The 19,847-nt window shown below is 34.1% G+C and overlaps 1 protein-coding gene and 1 long non-coding RNA gene across 3 annotated transcripts; one reads left to right on the plus strand and one right to left on the minus strand.

Moving 5' to 3' along the window:
• Positions 1–744: 744 nt before the first annotated feature.
• On the plus strand, positions 745–19,124 carry rps6kb1b (ribosomal protein S6 kinase B1b). 2 transcript variants are annotated; one of them, XM_087282655.1, is made up of 15 exons: positions 745–917; positions 1,622–1,665; positions 3,714–3,834; positions 5,500–5,568; positions 5,676–5,823; positions 6,702–7,193; positions 7,908–8,129; positions 11,076–11,166; positions 11,318–11,408; positions 13,919–14,026; positions 14,121–14,183; positions 14,509–14,586; positions 14,677–14,784; positions 18,036–18,148; positions 18,239–19,124. In XM_087282655.1, exons 7-15 carry the CDS (start codon positions 8,051–8,053, stop codon positions 18,483–18,485), a joined length of 978 nt encoding a protein of 325 aa, XP_087138781.1. In that variant the 5' UTR covers positions 745–917; positions 1,622–1,665; positions 3,714–3,834; positions 5,500–5,568; positions 5,676–5,823; positions 6,702–7,193; positions 7,908–8,050; the 3' UTR covers positions 18,486–19,124.
• LOC147840596 (uncharacterized) lies at positions 3,856–8,873 on the minus strand. The gene is made up of 2 exons (XR_015509248.1): positions 7,916–8,873; positions 3,856–7,191 (listed from the first exon to the last, which is right to left on the minus strand). It is a non-coding gene; the product is annotated as an uncharacterized LOC147840596 (long non-coding RNA).
• Positions 19,125–19,847: the final 723 nt, after the last annotated feature.

Genomic DNA, 19,847 nt, shown 5'->3' on the forward strand with positions numbered 1-19,847 from the left:
CAAATCACATTCAAAATGAAAGAAATATTCTTTATTTCTACATTTTCTTTATTTTAATGTTATTCCTTCTTTTTTTTTACTTTATTTATATTGCTTTTATTTTGTAAGACATCGTAGTTAAATTACGTTTTTGGATTATTTCTAGCCTTTATGGGTCTATTTATTCTCCAATTGCACTACTTTGTAATTTTCTGTATTCTTAGAGAAATAAAGCATATTTTTACATTTTGATTAGAAATAATCTATTGATTTAGCCTCTTTAATCCCCATATGTAATCATCTATTTGTAGTTAAATAATAACATATATATTTTTACAGAAATAACCTTTAATTGTATATTTTTATCTACTGTTCTATTAATTATTAAATATTTTAAACATAAATTTAAGTTTGTGTAACAAACAGTACTTTTATTATTTAATCAAAAGTGTAATTATATATATTAATATATATAAAAATAATATATATTTATAATATATATAAACTACACATTTCAAGCAAACAATAGATAGATAGATAGATAGATAGATAGATAGATAGATAGATAGATAGATAGATAGATAGATAGATAGATAATATTAAAAGTAATTGATAATAATTTATATTATATATATTTATTATGTCATAATATACTGCTCCAATCTTTAAAAGTTACACACCCCGTCAGATAATAAAGGCCGTTTGTAAGCGGAGCGCGAGTATTTTCCCGCATTCCTCCGCGCGGGGGTGTCTGTCAGTCAGTTTAGTTCGCGTCCATGCCGGTCATGGCGACGGTGCGTTCATGTCCATGAGGCGGGAAGCGCGAGACCCACACGCGGTTTGAAGTGATTCCAGGCGCGAAACCAACGATGGCTGGCGTTTTCGACATCGATCTGGACCAGCCAGAGGAGAATGTGTCCGATGACGAGCTGGAGGAGGTAAGAGACGGCTGATTTTAGAGTAAACTGCACGCGGGAATGCTTCTCCACCCCGGGCAGGCAGAGCGCAGGCCTGAGGCCCAGGCAGTGGCTACTGCCACTGTGTGTTATGCTAACATGCTAACAGATCACCGTACAGTGTGTTTATTGTACTGAGTAACGGCGATATTATGCCTGTCAGCACATGTGACAGAGATATAACAGTTTTAGTAGCGGAAACGTGCTTTCTGTGTACTAGTATAAGATAGGAGGTGTAGATAATAGGGTTGTGTGCAAGCTGACTACTTGGCAGTGTTACAGTATAGTAGTACAGTAGCGTTACAGTTGTGGCAATTTAAAGGGCTGGACGTATTGGTTGCCTTTCTTGTACTACATGGCAATGCAGTTTGCATTAGATGTATATTAAATTCCTCGTGCATATTGCTTTAAATGATAACATGACATTGATAGTGAGTCTTTTAATATTTGCAAGGATCAGTCATTTAGGTTTGCAGCACCATAGATGGTGCATGTCACCGTATGGGATCTCTGGGAATAGTATTGCGAAATCTGAGCCCTTACGCTTTCGTGTTCAGACTGGAAGAGCTGCCAACTGTTGCCTCGTAACGTTATCTGCTCGTGCATTGATCATCTCCCCACCCAACAGAGCTGTTGCAGAGAATTGAGCTTTTATTGATCCTGCATTTAACTCCTCTTTTCTGCAGGCTCAGATCAATGAGCTCATGGACCAGTGCAGTGGCTTTGAGTTGTAAGTATGTTGTTTAATAAACATTTAGTATGTTTCTGATTTAAGTAACCACAAATGTCCAAATAGAAAAATCAGAAATTTCAAATATGTTTGTTTTCCAGTATCAGTTCTGATGATAACCACCAACATTGCCTATTTTTGAATACTTTTAATAATTAGTTTGACAGTTTGTTTGGAAATGTTGTTTTTAATAATAAAAAACAAAACTAAAATTGTTCACATAACAAGGCCTGAGCAGATTTTTTAACTAAAATGATATTCATGGATAAGTCGGTAATCAGAAACAATATTCATCCTTTTATGTTATTATTTACACATGTATGCATACAGTATATAAACTACTACTTGCATAATGACAATTTCTCTGTATTTACATATGAATCAACCTCTAGTATCCATTCCTATACACCCACATAAAAATAATTGCATACGTGTAATTAATTTTGTGTGTGAATGAGCGTGTATGGACGTCGATCCCAGTGTTGCAGCTGGAAGGGCATCCGCTGTGTAAAACATATATTGGATAAGTTGGCGGTTCATTCCGCTGTGGCGACCCCTGATGAATAAAAGGACTAAGCCAAAAAAAATGAATGAATAATGAATTTTGCATTTAGTGTTCAAAAGTAAAACAAGAAAAGCTCAATTTATTTTGTATTGAAATGGGGTATATTCACAGACTTCAAATTTCAGCCAGCCAGCCTCAGCACTTCAGTTGAACTGTTTTTTCAATATGAAATTGCCATGTCTGAGGTCTGATTTCTTTTTAAAAATCTGTGATTTTCACTGCCTGATAGATATACAATATGAAGTAGGTCTCAGGCCAGACAAGAAGCACTGTGTTTAATTCCATCCACCTTATGAAACCTTATGAAATTATTTTCAATGAAATTGAAAATGATCACATAAAGCTTTCACTCTAAGTTCATCATTGGCTGAAAAACAGTAGCTGTGCATATACCCCATTGTTGAGGTTATGTCCCAGATTTATCTATTAACAATTACTGAACTTTACTTATAAAAGTAATTAAAAGTTAGGGAGAAAGTGATGTTTTGGTATTTTTATTGTAATGAAACCAAAGCTATTTGCATTATGGGATTTGTGTGTGTAAACAGTTTTAACAACTGAATTTGACCATTTAAAAAAAGATCCATGTTGGAAAAACTTTGTTACTTTAATTTTCCTTTATTGAAATTTGTTTATGAACAGTTCTGGTACATGAACTAATTACTGAACTTGACTTGTAAAAATAATTACAAAATTACAAATTGAATGTACATTTTGAATCAGAACCTGTTAATAAAGTATGTATGACTCTTTGCTATTGACCTTATTCTTCAATGCGGACGTGCGCTTGTTTTTGTAGTTGTTTTAGAAAATCTGATCCAGTTGCCTATGAGAGAAATGACTAGGAATAATAAGTGACTGAAAACAGTCAAATTACTTGCTCTACAAAGTGTTTGCATCATTATACTGACAAAGTAGAATAATAGAATAATAAAATATCAGTTTGCAACATCAAGCAGTAAAACAAGCTGTTTTTAACATCCAAAACTGAGTGGAATTAAACGAGACCGGAAGTCCCGAGCCAAAATGATTCAAATGGCAGCGCCCGCTCGCCCAGAGAATAAGGTGAATAGACCATTTTGAGGGATGTAAACAAAAACAGTGTTCCCAACGTATGTCCTATTTTACATTTTTAGCGAAGAATGCAAAAACAGCCACATATTAAATAATGTTATGACAGCTGTTTTAACTTTAAGTTATGATTAAATTGCTTCTTTTTACAATTAGAAAATAGTTTGATAACAAGGAAATGTTCATGGGCCAATGGCATGACCATATTGAAATGGTCTATATCATTCAGGAAATATTGCAGGTTTAAAAGGTTAAATGTACAAAATGTTCACAAGCATGCACACGTGTTAAATAAAAAAAAAAACACTCATGACAAAAAATGGACTTGGGAGCAATAAACAGATTCACGAATTTGATGCTGATTCTGAATGATGCACATGATCAATAGTTTTGTGGTTTGTTGTTATTACAGTAACATGGATGACTGTGAGAAGATTGAGATATCAGAGGACAATGTGAACCAAGGCACAGAGAACATCCGTCCGGAGTGCTTTGAGCTTCTCCGTGTTTTAGGGAAAGGAGGTTATGGAAAGGTATTATTATTATTATTATTATTATTATTATTTTTTTTTTTTTTTTTTTTTGTAGGACATGTCAAGGCAATTTGTTTTTACATTGTTGAATGTTATGAGATATTTTTTTCTTCTTTCAATTCAGAAGTTTATTTAAAGGTGCTGTATGTAGGATTTTGACTCTTCTAAAGCATAAAAATAAAATATGTTTGTAGATATTTAAGAAACAGGGCAAGTGAACATTCTTGTTTATCTGAAAAACAATGCTGAAATCAGCTATTCTGCTTTGAAAATGTGAGTTATGTGCCGGAATGTCTGTTTTTGTTTTGGTCTCTTTAACCCCCCCCATTGCCACTTTAGGCAATTATATTTCAGCACCCCGGGTTGCCTTGATGGAAAACGCGTATGTCATTCCTTCATTCAGAAAGGCTCTCTAAGCATGCGCTAGTGACCGCAATGCGACCTCCAGTGCACAGTAGCAGAGTTTTTACATGAGGTTATTAATTAGCAAATAATATAAATATTTCAAGCAATAATCATTAGGTGAGCAGGTTACATTGTAACCCTGTGTCCTAACAAAATGCTACATGAGAAGATTTGCAGCGATAAGCAATTTGGCTGTTTGCACAAGATGAAACATGACAGAAATTTAAATACAGGCATTCAGAAGCATAGTATAGTGCACTCATTCATGAAATGGTAAGATTTACAATTTAATTAATACATATTAAGCTTTAACATTATTAAATGTGCATGCTGAATCACTGATATGTGTTGGTTGGCATTATTTCACAGGTCTAAAGTTCAATTAAAAATATATATTTTCAAGATCTGAGGAACTATCTGCTTCTGCTTTAAGTATATAGCAATAAATGTCATGTAAAATGGCATATAAATTTGAGTTGTTGGTTAGAACAAAACTGTTTTTAATATGGAGAATATTCCTTCTATCACATGCTCTTATTTTTATTTAGAACACGGTTTAAATCAGCCTTTAGGCTCAATCGTTAGACTCACTCTGTCTGCTCCTCAAATCTGGCAGCTTGCGTTTGTTTTGATTCAGAAATGCAATACCTAGTTCGTAACTTGCGTACTGCACCTTTAAATATGTTATCAGATGTGGATAATTTAGAAATGGTTAAAATATGAGTATTTTTATAATAATAATACCAATGCATTTTGAATTTTGACATTTGTTTATCTGTAATCAATCAAGTTTGGCTGTTTAAAAAGTGATTTAGATTAAATTTCTCAGCATTTTACTTTACTCTTAATTCAATTAATACATTTTTGTATTGAAATTGTTGAATTTATTGCATTTTTTTTAGCTTATTGTTAATAAATAAAAAATTGCTTTTGAAAGATCTTTTTTGCATTATAGCACTTATTAATATCAAGTGCATGTAGCATCAGGGTTTTTATCATTAGCTTGATCTATGATTACAAATTGACAAAAGTGACTTTTACAGAAAGCACAAGTGAAGTTCTGCTTCAATTTTTCAAATAACGTTTGTAAAATCTTTTTTTAAATTTCTTTTAAATTTACATTTTTACATTTTCTTTACTTGAATTGGACACCTACAATTATATGAATAATTTTTAACCAATGTAAACAATTTCAAAATTAATTTTGTGGTATGCTGATTTATTTCATTTTAAAGTAAATGTATTTATTTGTTTTTGTAGGTTTTCCAAGTTCGGAAAGTATCTGGTGCTGCAACAGGAAAAATATTTGCAATGAAAGTCTTGAAGAAGGTTCAACATTCCTTGAATTCCCAATGCTAATTCATTTAGTTATGTCATGTCTTATTAGATATGTAGATGTAAGTGCCTCAATGTCACCTTTATCTTTCTGTTTGTAGGCTATGATTGTACGCAACGCCAAGGACACAGCGCATACTAAAGCAGAACGGAACATCTTAGAGGAAGTCAAGCATCCTTTCATCGTTGATCTAATCTATGCCTTTCAGACGGGCGGCAAGCTTTACCTCATCCTTGAATACCTAAGTGGTCTGTGAATCAAGAGCAACCTTTGTTTCTTAGAGATAGACAACTTCTCATTCTTTCCACACTCCTTTTGTTGCTGTGGAGTTGCTAAGGGATCAATTCAACCTCTTAGTGCCAGTCTTTTCTTTTAAATTTCTTTATTTTTTTATTTGTATGGAGGAAATATATTTAAAAGAACACTCCACATTTTTGTAAATAGTCTCATTTTACAATTCCATTAGAGTTGAACATTAGAGTTTTATAATTTTTGAATGCCATTTACCATGTTCTCCGTGTCTGGTGGGTGTATTTTTAGCTTAGCTTAGCATAAATCATTCATCTGGATTAGACCATTAGCATCTCACTCAAAAAAAAGTTTTAATAGTTTTTATATTGAAAACTTGACCTTCTGTATTTACATTGTGTACTAAGACTGACATAAAAAATGTCCTATTTTCTAGGTCAATATGCTTAAGAACTAAAAATCCTAATTGTGTGAGAAACTTTACTTTTTTAGGCCATAAACTTTTTAGCTTGGAAATCAAACGTCAGAAATGTAAAAAATAAAGTCTGAAGTTAACTAAAACTGAACTGAGTGAGAGTTAATTTAAATATTTTTAAACAATGAACTGGTCACTTTAAAAAGAAAATTGCAATTTTGATGAAAAATGTTAACAGTGAAATATAGTATAATCTTAGAAAAATAGTATAGATAAAAGGAAAATAATAAACTTCCTTCATTAGGTCTCTAAGAACGCTAACTTTATTTTCCTGTCTACTGAAATGTTTAATGTGTTGTGTAAACTTGTCTTGAAATCTGATGCATTAAAGCTTTCCTATCAGTTCATCTGTTTGTGCTTGTAAAACTGATGTTAATAGTAAAACCCTTTCTTCTTTTGCAGGTGGGGAGCTTTTCATGCAGCTGGAGCGAGAGGGAATTTTCATGGAAGACACGGCCTGGTGAGCGAGCCTGATTTATTATTATTTTTTTTTAGCAATTTAATGCTTTAAAAGTCAGAGAACTGCAAAGTTCATATAGTTATCCGCTTGTTAAGTTGTGACGTATGGAATACTGTTTCTGGGACCAAGTCGCCACTCATTTGAATTGAAAAGATACTTGTTTATGACCTTTTTTTTTTTTTGTCATATCACACAATAAAGTGATATCATATAAAATAATGGTGTACACAACAGTCTTTGGACTTGCTGCATCTCAGACACCAATATTTCATCAATTTATAAAAAAAATCTGGATTTTTGAAAGTATTGTGTCACTTTTTAAATGTTTATTCCCATTTGTTGAGTCTCTTTATACAGTCTGATATGGCGCTTGGACCCGAAAGCTGCTTTGCTTGACGTCACACTTCACGAGCAGATAAATAGCAATGTAAACTGTAGCCCCTTTCACACATACAGACACAATTTTCCGGAAAGGTTGTATGTGTGAACAGGTCCTTTTTGAAAATACCGGTAAATTCGTTCTGGCTATTTTCCGGAAAGAGAAGTTGTAACAATACCGGCAATTTGCCGGAATGTTGCGCTGTGTGAATGCAGAAGGAAGATTCCCGTAATAAGCGCGTGCACGTCTAGAACATGCTGACGTGAGACGTCTGCTTTAGCCAATCACAACAGTCAGACGCATTTACGTCCGCGCGGTTTGTGAGGATAAAAGCCTTTGAATATTTTTCCAGACACATTTAGCTGCTAGAAGTTAGTCAGATCACGTTTATATGTTCTTCTTAATGCCAACTGTGTAAATAATCATCGATGAGATGCTTATGATAAGCCGTTGTTTGTTATCCTTCAAGCTTTGCGTGCGCCTATGAGCGCCTGCACACGCACATATTATGAACAACTAGACATGCGAAAGTGATCCTGCGAAAGTTGTTCACAATATTGATCATCCACAGAGTTTGTAATTTAGTCAAATGTTTACAAATACAAGCGCAGCCGTTTAAAGCTCATTTCTGGTTAATGATGTCAGAATTTACCGGTATTTTAGAATGGATGTGTGAATGCTCTTTTCCGGAAAATTTCCGTAACGTCCTTGCCTGTGTGAACAGTGCTTTTTTCAATATACCGGTAAAGTCGTTCCGGAAATTTTCCAGAAATTTACCGGTATCATAATTCTTTATGCATGCAGAACACATGCACACACTCGACATTACATTCAGCAAGATGAGATGAATGGATGTAATCAGAATGTTGCTCTGGGCTTTTTACATGCAGCTTTTACCTGGCTGAAATCTCTATGGCGCTCGGACACCTGCATCAGAAAGGCATCATCTACAGAGATCTCAAACCTGAGAACATCATGCTGAACAACCAAGGTTTGCCTGCTTCCTATTATCATTCAGAATGATGTTAGAATTATAATCAGTGATGCACTACATCTACATCTCAGACAGATAAAGTATTGGGCGGAATGGGTAAAAATGACATTAATTAAATTAAATCCAATTATAAAACAAATCAATTAATCAGTCAATAAAAAGTATTCTAGATTCATTTATTTTCCCAATGCGAGGGAATTTTTCTGTTTTTGTAAAGCTACCCAGTCGATCCAACATGCATCCAATCACCAACGATACAGTACATCTAAATAAAACTTTTAAAACTTAAAACTGTTAGCTCTGTTTATAACTAATATTATAACAGTCTGTTGTGCATACATTTAGTTTATTACTTTATTAAAGAGTTTTTTAAGTTAAGTTAAATTTTTCTTTTATGTATACAACTAGGGTCTGCTTGTTTTGACACTATTTAAAGTATGTGGCTAAGAAATAACTAATTAAAATTAATCATTTTCGATGGGGAAAGTAAAAAAAAATCTGCTGGGCATTTAGCCTTATACAAGTCTGAAATTTCATTCTTGATGGTCTTAAAGTCTTCAATTTGACTTGGGAAAACCTGCATACATGGGGAGGACAGTGCCTATTTGCATCATTAATGATTTAGATAGGAGGAAAACAGGAATCTGTTTTAACACAAATCTTCACTTGGAACGTTACCATTGCGGCAAAGCTGTTGTAAAAGTGTAAAGATTTTCATTGTCCGCAAAAGTGATAAAAGTTAAAAAAATATATAATAATAAACTGCATGTGTTAAAGATCTGGGGTCTGTTTTTCGTACTTGCTTAAATGATCTAGGATGATTTAGAAGATCCTGGATCTTTAAAGCTTGATAACTGATCTCTGGCAAATTTGGTTCTTCAAACAAGTTCTTGAATCAGATTAAAATGTCTGGATGAATTAATCTGAGATCGCTGCGTGTATTGTGAAGGACAGATCTATCGATCCTCGAAATCATGATCAGCAATGCAATGTTTGGCTGATGGCACAGCAGTGTAATGACATCAACTGATTAATATTTAATTATCCATGTGAGCAAATTTACATAAAATTAGCAGTAAACGGTTTGTTAAATATGATACACAATAACTCCACATTTGTTGAGCTGCAGGCTTTACACTTTAATGTGTCAAGAGTATCATCATGTATTTCAATGCATATCAATGTATTTACTTCCACATTTAGAGAAGATTTTCTTTATTATAGTAGCCTAGGCCTACTCAAGTTTTTTTTTTAAATAAGGAATAGTAAGGAATAACTATAAATAATTCAGCATCAAAAAAGCATTTTGGTAAAGGTGTCAGTCACCGGAATATTAGTGGTCAATACACATGCATGACTGCTTGAATTATTATTATCCTTTTTTTTTTTTAAGTTTAATATTGTGCATGTACGCATTTGTATCTAAAAAGTTCATATCAATATATACATGCATATATATATATATATATATATATATATATATATATATATATATATATATATATATATATATATATATATAGTTAAAAAAAAAAAAAAAAAAAAAAATATATATATATATATATATATATATATATATATATATATATAGTTAAAAATATATTTTTACTATTTTCCCAAGTGTATATAGCTACTACTGTAAAAAATTATCAGCATTTGGTACATACTTTTAGTATTATCTTTGCTTGAACTGACCTGATGTAATCCTGTTTATATGAAATTACCTGCTCCCAAGCAGGTTTAAGTTGCCAGAACTGTTGCTTTGACAAGTCTGACAAAACAAACCTGGATCGTGTCAAATCGCCAATATCCAAATCCTAATTGAGTAATCCGCAGACGAAGAACGTACCCCTGGTTTGTATAAAATCAGTAATCTTCATTGTCTGACTGTGACAAAATATAAAGTGTGCCTCACATCTGACAATAAGCACTGCATTAAATTTCATTGTTTATTGCCATGTCTTTAAAATGTATACATTTGCTATACCACTATATTTTTAATGGATTTTCTGTGCTTCTGTTCTGTTATCTACTGCTCCTGGTGGCGCTTACGTTTAAACAGTTTTACGTTTGAACAACTAAATGAATGCTTAAATGGTCTATTTAACTGACTGCATTTCGTTGCCTTGTACTTGTACATGTGTAATGACAATAAAGTTGAATCTAAAGCTAATCAGTTGTAAAAGCTCAACTGTGCAAATTTGAAGTTGCTTTTCTTTTTATGTTTTTTAATATGTCTTTTTTGTATTGCATGAAATAATTGAATATAAATATATTAAATATCATAGTAATAAGTTTATTTTACAGAAACAATTGCAGTATGACATTGCTACAAATTCCAGTAGCTAATTCCCCATATTTATGCTTCTATCAAAGGTTAATGTGCAGTCCTAGTTCCTGGTTAGGCTTTTGATACAATAATAATACAGTAAAAATATCTTTAAAATGTCTTTTAATTGGTGACTTCTGATGTTTACTGTAGTTTAGCTAGAGCCTCTTAAATACCAGTTTAGATTGTTGTATTCTCCTAGGTGCACAAACTGCAGATTATATAAACATTATACTATCGATGTATGAGTTTATTGATTGTTGGTATATTGATATCGGAATCTGCCATGATAAGGACTTCATTATCTGTTATCAGGATCTTAAAAATGTTTATATTGTGCATTCCTAGTTTTAAACTTATTTTAACTTGTATACACTTTTGTCTTATTGTTTTCAGTACTGTGTTGATTTTATATGCTGGTTTTGTTTATTTAAAGACAATATTTTCTAAATTTTTGTATTTATTTGCATGATGAGATCAGTTTTGCCATGTGCATATCCACTCTTCCTTAAAAAAAACATACATCATTATTAAATTTGATGATTTAGATGGGAGTTCCTCTTGTGAACTGAAAAATGTTTAGTTTTAATAATCTGTTTTTGTTTTACTGGCAGGACATGTAAAACTGACTGATTTCGGGCTGTGTAAGGAGTCCATTCATGACGGCACAGTGACCCACACTTTCTGCGGCACCATTGAGTACATGTGAGAGGCTTTTCAAGAAGCTTTTAGGGCCTTGTAATGTCTAAATGGTTAATTTCCTGTTTTGCAAATGTCCCTCTTTGTTGCCTGACATGACCGTGTGACGTGCATTTAGATGAATTCTACAGTTGAGTGATAAGTTCCTTTATTTCAGGGCTCCAGAGATCCTCATGAGGAGCGGACACAATCGCGCTGTCGACTGGTGGAGTCTGGGGGCTTTAATGTATGACATGTTAACCGGAGCAGTGAGTATTCACTTTTTTTGAAGGCGTTTTAGGTGGCATCCACACAAAAATTTTAACTTTTTTGCGTTTTCAAAGTAATCACATTGTTGTTCTAACGTAAACTTTGAAGAGAGATTTCGTTTGCATACATAATGTGAGCAGGTTAGATGTTGTGTAAATGTTTCTTTTATGCAGTGCACTAGCTTGAGTTTTAGTATTTACAAAAAAAGTATATAAAGGGATAGTTCACTTAAAATATACCTTTGTCATTCACACTCAAATGATTCTGAACTTTATGGGTTTCTTTCTTCTGTTCTGAATGCTGGAAACCAACAGATACTGATTCCATTATAGAAAATAGGGCTGAAAAACTGACGTCTTTCATTTATTTTTCATATTTTATTTTTCTGCGATTCATGTTTATGGTGATATTGCGGGGTCACTGCAATGTGTAACCATAGATCAGTTTATTTTCTCTGGCTACTGGTCAACTTTAAACCTTACTCCACATTGCAGATAATGTGATGTGACTTAAGAATATGCACATTGTAAAATCATTGCTGAAACTATATCTTGTACAGCCCTAATAGGAATAAAAATTCTACTTTTGTTTCCCAACATGCTACAGAAAATCTTCCTTTGTGTTCAACACAAGAAAGAAACTCAAACAGGTTTCAAACAAGTGTAGGGAGAGCAAATGATGACAATTTTCATTGTCAGGTGTATTATCAATAAGTAAATGTCATTTCAGAGTGGAAGCTAATTGAATTTATTTTTTTATTTATTTAGCCAAGATCATTTTCTTTTCTTTTTTTTAAAACAGTTTGAAAATCTTTGAGCGTTCTGTGGTTATTTTTCTGCCTGTTTTCTGACTGTTCGGTTTAGTAGAATATGTTATTTAAAGTGAGCGGAAAGTCTTTACAGACACTGAACGGAACAGATGGAATCTGTGCGTGTAGAATTTTGCTAATTTTTAGCCCATCATTGATTCTGTTTATTTACTTGTGTAAATGTGTGTACATTTATATTTATTCAGTTTTAAGTTAATTTTAGTAAAATTTTTGACTAAAATGAAACTGTTCATATAATTTACAATAGTTTGTAAAGTAATATTTTCTGTCTTTTAGTAGATTTATTATATAGAAGACTTGCTTTGTTTTCCAAATAAAGTGGATGTAATTGGATTTGCATTGTAAACATTAAATACAAGTTAAAAAGGAATTATTTTTTAGTTCATATATAAAATTTTTTAGTTATGATACTCCCAAAAAATGCTTTCCTAAATCCGCAGATTTTTAACAAAATTCTGTGCAGAAATTGCAAAAAATGTCGGCTGATCCCGTCTGGCCCTAAATATTACCTAGTGGTTGACAGATCTGGGTTTTTTTGAAGGCCCATTCTGATGTCTTGGAAAGCAGTGTGACTGATGGCTGATATAATTATATTTTTATAATTAAAAACAAATTACATTTGAACTCAATTTAAAATGGCACACATTTTGTGACGGGTCAGGAAAGTTTATTTTAACTTATTTAGTTATGCAGTTTTACATATTTTTCTCATTGATAAACCTTGTCTCTTGTGACTATTTTTGTCTTTTATTTGAACGTGTTTTTTCACATATATGAACCATGTCTGACAGAGTCAACAACAGTTTTGACACGCCTTTCAAACATTCAAAGAAGAGTATGAAACACTCTGTGTCGTCCTTAATTCATTCAGAAAGTTCTAGTTCTGTGACTCTCCACTTGAGAAAATAATAAGATAATGAAACTGTAACCAACAGGCTGTCCATTTTCCGAAAAGTTTGTGTGCATTGGGAGTTAAAAAATTTTTCCAGTAAAGCCAAGGTAATACTTATTTTACATACAGCACACAGTGAAAATGACATGAATATGACTGTGGACAAATGGATAAAACGCTGAATAATTTAAGATCATGAGGCTAAAGCTGAACTCTCTTCCTGTCTGCTTTCAATTTGGATGAACCGACCAGCAGAGAACACGCAATCATGCAGGACTTTATAAGAGCTCACAACAGGACACAAATGTTTGTGAAATATGTTCAATCGTCATTCAATGATTTGCATGTGTATTTGCTGAATGCGAATTACTTTGTTTAAACCGTTCTATCTGATTATTAGACAAACTTCTATCCGTATTAGACAGAACTGAATAACAACGGTGAGCAAAAGGGAGAATGTTAGCTTAGCTACGCTGGCGTCAAAATAAAAGTCCTGTCTCAAACACATCTGCCAAACAGAAAAGCTTATTGGCCAATATTTGAAAAATTACAAATATCGATTGACCCTAATATTAACTCTTAAAAACAGCATCTTCTTTTTTACATTTATTTATAGTACAATGTAAATACAAGGAAATCATATTTGGATTGAAAACCAATTATCTGGTCAATATTAGAATTGGTTTAGGTTTTTGAACCTTACTGCAATAAATAAATTACTTTTTTATTTTGATGTTGTTGTTGTTTTTGTTCTTATTTATTTATTTATTTATTTTTTGCTTTTCCAGCCTCCTTTTACAGGAGAGAACCGGAAAAAAACCATTGACAAAATTCTTAAATGCAAACTGAACCTCCCACCCTACCTCACACAAGAAGCCAGGGACCTTCTCAAAAGGGTAGGCCAACATTGATCTCATTTCCTCCCCCAGTAAGATGTATTGTGGTGTTGCTTTATTTGGTATTTTATTTTGTAACACTAATGCATTTCAGCTACTGAAAAGAAGTGCCTCATCTCGGCTTGGGGCTGGACCTGGAGATGCAACAGAAGTACAGGTTTGTTTGCATAAAGGTCAACATCAATGGTTAAAGTCAACATGAAATGGTAACACTTTAAATCCTAACAAACTGTTCATAGTGAAAAGCCTTTTTTTTTTAAAGAAAAATGTTTACTTTAGTTCTTTTCCTTGCCCAAAAAGTATAAACTATTATCTATGAGATGGCAGAATTGAACAATAAGGTCTTTGGGGTACAAAAAGAAGTATATCATTAACTTAACCTATTGATTTTTGGTACAACTGAACATTTAACCACATTTCATAATTTAGAAGGAATTGCTGAGCTTTTGTTTTGGTTTAATGTGTTTTAATTTGTCTCCTAGACTCATCCCTTTTTCCGACATGTTAATTGGGATGATCTTCTTGCACGCAAAGTAGAACCACCATTCAAGCCTTTCTTGGTAACTATATTCATGTTTTGGGGTGTTTTGCTGGATCCTATTGGTTAATAGTACACATGAAGTAGGTGACCTGATGTCTTGTATTGGCAGCAATCTGCTGAGGATGTGAGCCAGTTTGATTCAAAGTTCACCAGCCAGACTCCCGTTGACAGTCCTGATGACTCCACACTGAGCGAAAGTGCAAATCAGGTCTTTTTGGTAAGGCAGCCAAGTCATGATTTCAGTGTCCTCTATGAAAGCCTGTTTTTGCCATAGAATACAGATAAAAAGGGACTTGCAATTTGGACTTTTCTCTCTCTTTTTAGAATTAAGTTGCCACATTTTAGCATTTCGAAAGTTAGTTGGGTAACATTTTTTTATATTGGGTAACATTTGGAGGTTTTTTTGCAGAATACTTTCTTGCATTTAAGGATTTATTTGGAAAAATGTATAACATGGTATCTGTGGGATCTTAAAATGTCTTAAATTTTAAAAAACAAAATTTAAATTTTTAAAACGGATAAATTTGCTGAAATATGATGTTGGACGCCTTAGTCATGTTAAACAGTTCTTAATTTTTTTTTGACTTTCAACCAAACCAAAAAAAAAGTTACCCTTATCAACTCCATTTGTCAATTTGGTTTCACTATCTTCCTTACTCTAACAGTTGTTTAAAAGTTCTCCATGTATTTATAGTTACCTGGTGAGGACACTAATCCAGAAACACTGTTGTGCGTAAATTTAGTTTATTATTGTTCTTAAAACTTGTCTTTTGTTTTTGAGAAAAGTAATGCTGAAAGAAAAGTATATGCATATAAATTGAGTTAGCGTTTTTTTTTTTTTTTACACATTTGAAATTTTATGGGGCAAGTAAAAATTTCCACTGGCCATTAGAAAAAAAACTCACCGTTTGCCCTGTGTACGTTTGAAATTTCATTCATAATGGTCTTAAAATGGTCTCGAAGTCTGATGCTGTGTTCACACCAGAAGCGGAGTTGGCCGATAAATCACTCTATTTGCGCATAAATAGACGCTTGAATATTTGAGTTTACTCGCTTTATTCGCGTGTTAAATTCACTTCAGAACAGACGCAGGTTTGCATAATGAGCAGGTCTTCTGTCTGCCCAGTGACTGTAGCTTTGTTGCTAAATGGCTAACACAGATTTTATTGAGAAAATAGCTGTGCTTTACAAAGGCTGAACAACAGCGTTGATTTGTTTGGAGTCGTGTCTGAGTCCACTAGATCTTTTCAAAGGTGCACCCACCTCTGTGAGCTCATAAACTCCTCCAGAAACTTAACCTGGATGATGGAGGCTTTCAGCTGTGCTTCTGACTGAGCCGAGCCCAGTTTGATGAACTGCTGTCTGTGTGTGCAGGAGGATTTTCCCCCAGGGCACCAACAAGAGGTGCTATGTCATAATCATGCTCTTACAAAAGCAAGCTCCTAATTGGTTCAGGTTTTCCCACTCGAGCGATTCAAACGCGCAAAACACTCAATTCGCGCATATAGCGACATTCACACCACGCCATTCGTGCGTGTTGCGCTGCAAAATGTCTATTTGTGGCTTTACATTGACTTAACATGTAAATCACTCGCGCTTAACGTTTCTTCCACGACTGGTGTGAACACGGTATTCAATTTAACCTGCAGAAACCCTGTATAGCATACATTTTACAATTTAAGCTTTTTTCAAGAAATTACACATTTAAATCTTGTACTTCAGATTTGTTTAGAATTAAGAGTTTACAGATTTTCATCTTGCGATTTTGACTTTTTTCCTATATTATACATTCACATTTTATAAATCTGACATGATGCAATATATTTTAGCTTTCACCACAGAATAAGACACAGATAATTAGACTTTTTTTTTCGGATGTTTTTTCTAATTTTAAGTTTATATCTCACAAATCATGTTAAATAAAGTGTTGTATTTTTAAAAAAATGTTTTTTATTGAATTTATATTACTATTGTTTTTTTCCTCAGATTTGCAAAGCAATTCTTAATCTGTAACAATTTTAACAAATGTAGAAGTCTTAAAGGCTTACATTTCTAAGACTAAAGTTTAGGCTTTATAAAGTCTTCAATTAACTGTATATGTAATATTATGTTGTACGTTTTAAATAATTTTGAACAGGTATTCATTTTTCTATGTTCGTGCCACTACAGTCAATTGGGACAATTAGACTCCCATCACCAACAATTCATCTCCAAAACTTTTTTTTACAAAAGTAAAAATTTTAATTCAATTTACCAATATGGTTTATTTGTATTCCTTGCAATATTCTTTGTTAAAGTTCTCCAAATATATGTATAGGTTTATACCTGGTGGGGACACTGACCTGGACAGACTGTTTTGCATAAAATTATAGTTTTTAAAACCTGTCCATTTTTTTAAGAAACGTTGTTGAAAAAAATGGCCTGTGTACAACTAAAGTAAAACAAATAACTGAATTTGATCATAATAATTGATCAAAATAACTAATTAATTTATTTTGATGTTGCTCGTTTCAAACCAGGCCATTAGAAAACATCTTTAGTGTTTAGCCCTGTATAAGTCTGAAATTTTATTCATAAGGGTCTTAACATTGTCTTGGGGTGCTTTCACGCTAGCTCTTTTGGTCCACACCCGGGCTGGTTTGATGTCAGAGTATGGTACATTTAGCTAGTGTGAACGTGTCTTCTGAATTCTGCTGCGCACCTGTGAAATGTACCCGAGTCCACCTGGAAGAGGTGATACGGGGTACAGTTCATGTGAACTTTTGTCCGGTTCACTTCTGGTGTTAATGAAATTGTACCAAATAACAGAAGTAAACCGCCAATTGTACAACAAACTGTTGTTTTCATAACGTTCATCTGTGTATCACGTACTGTACCTTGGTGACAAGTGGGACTGAGCCAGGGCAGACACAGTGATAATGTCTTCTTGTCTCCTCCAAAAACAGCTTCAGACACTGTGTGATGTTCTGAACGTTTAGAATATTTTTGTGGCAGATAGTCTCGAGTCGCTTTCTGCATGTCCTAAACCAAAAGATTCTGTAAAAGCAGAATGACCACAATGTGTGGACGTCTTTCCACTTTGGCACTTTGCTTTTCGTGACTATCACCTAGCAACAGCCGTAAACAAAACAGCAGCTCGATGACGCAAGCATACCAGCGTACTAAGGAAAAAAGATAGTGTGAACACAAACCAACCAAGAAGGTGGCAAGGGGGGACAATCAAACTTGGGTACGGTCCAGGCAATTGAACCAAGTGTGAAAGCACCCTTAAAGTCTTGAGTTTGACTCTAAAACCTGCAGAAGTGTTCATGGCTTAAGCCCAAAATGTAGAACTTCAGAATAATTAAATTGAAAAAAAAAAAAAAAAAAAAAAACATTTAAATTGTTTTTTTAAATTCCATTATAAATTTAACTTTCATAGTCCTATTTGTGAAATGTTGGCACTTATCTGCCTTTTACATTTTGCAGGGTTTTACTTATGTAGCTCCATCCGTATTGGAAAATATAAAGGAGAAGTTCTCATTTGAGCCAAAAATCCGTTCACCTCGCCGGTTCTTGGGAAGCCCCCGAACGCCTCTCAGGTAATGGCGTTTTCTTTTTTAGACTTCTACATTTGACCAATAATAAATGGAACAAATCCAATTTGACCTCAGCGTCTCCTACCTTTTCAGTCCAATTAAGTTCTCAGGAGATTGTTGGCCACGAGGTCCCACCTTACCCGGATCCTCCACCCTCCAGTCCCCCACAGAGCTGGCCATGGAAGTGTCCAGCGTGGATCACATGGATGTCCAGGCCAGTGCCGAAGCCACCGCTCCTCTTCCCATCAGGCAACCCGCTGGCTCAAACATGGGCCAGTTCAAGCAGCAGGCCTACCCCGTCATCTCCAAAAGGCCAGAGCATCTACGTATGAACCTATGACCATTAGTCCAACTTAGAATTTTCCTTTGCTTTCTCCATTTCTTTTATATGGACCCTCGGGGCGAAGAAAAGCCCCTGCTGTCACTACCATCAGCTCTTATATACTGTCCTTCACATCTGATGAGCATGTGTCTTTCACAGAGGAACTGCTTCATTTCCTCACCTCCCGAAACCTCAGCGCGCTTTCTTAGATGATTCCTGTCATTTACATATCAAGTGGATTTTTCAGGATCAGGCCTTCTTTTGGATTATCAACTTTTTTACATGATTTTACCATAAAAGGAACATGAAACTAACAAAAATGTACAAAAAAAAAAAGAAGAGACAATAAAGGACACTGTTTGCAAACGTGCAGATGAGTAAATGCTCCCTGCAAGATGATCAAGTGATGTGGAGGAGTTGCTTCCAGTGGGATGCTTTGAGTTTTTACAGTATTTCCGAGGGGAAGCGGAATGGCTTTCCAACTGTTAATGAATTGTACAAATCATTGCGGATTGCAAAATCAGATGCATTTGGGGGAGTTTCGCCCAGCCAGAGGTTCGCAACCTGAAGTCTTATACATTTTTAAATGAGTGTATCCCGCAGTGCTGTACAAATGATGGTTAAATACACGAGCCTCAATAAAAACAAATACGTTGACTTTTTGATACTTTATTATGTGCCGGGGTGTCGTATTAGTTCAGTTGGAGAGTTTGCGTTTAAAATAGTGCAAATAATGTGCTACACGAGCTCGGGCATTCATGCAGTATACTAGCATTTGAGGTTATGTTTTTTTGTAGTTATTATTATTAATTATATTATGTTTTTGAGTGATTACGCTCACCGAGGCTGAATTTATTTGATCATATATTGTTATTCGTGACCCTGGATGACAAGGGGCAGTTGCTTTTATACATCATCTGATGAATAAATAAGCTTTCCACTGATGTATGGTTTGTTAGGACGATATTTGGCAGATATATTTGAAAATCTTTTTGGAATCTGAGGGTTCCAAAACACCGAAATATTTAGAGAGTTGTTTTTGAAGTTATTTAAATGGTGTATATGCACAGCCACTGATAAACTTGCGGTGAACGATTAATGTGACTACTCTCAATTTCAAATGGTTCCTTCTACAGCACCGATATTGCAATGTGATTAACACAACCCGGGCTCATGATTGATATGTACCCCTGCATACATTTCTGGACTGCGTCCCAGGAGCTACGTTTTTTTTTTGAGTTTTGTTTTCACGAATCCACCAGAGGCTGTTGTGTACACTTTTTCAGATCTCAAACTTCCTCTCACACCTGCTCTTCTAAAGCCTAGTTCACACTAGAGGATTTTAAGCCTGATTTGAGCCCGATTTGGAAGTTAACGAGC

The sequence above is a fragment of the Danio rerio genome, chromosome 15 (genome assembly GCF_052040795.2).
Source record: "Danio rerio strain M-AB ecotype USA chromosome 15, GRCz13ab, whole genome shotgun sequence".
Taxonomy (NCBI): Eukaryota; Metazoa; Chordata; class Actinopteri; order Cypriniformes; family Danionidae; genus Danio; species Danio rerio.

Excerpts from the sequence above, each read along its gene's own strand:
- rps6kb1b (XM_087282655.1), top strand. The coding sequence starts at position 8,051 with ATGGCGCTCGGACACCTGCATCAGAAAGGCATCATCTACAGAGATCTC. Across the intron at positions 11,167-11,317 it reads TGCGGCACCATTGAGTACAT|GGCTCCAGAGATCCTCATGA; the intron begins GTGAGAGGCTTT and ends CCTTTATTTCAG. Across the intron at positions 14,587-14,676 it reads CACCATTCAAGCCTTTCTTG|CAATCTGCTGAGGATGTGAG; the intron begins GTAACTATATTC and ends TTGTATTGGCAG.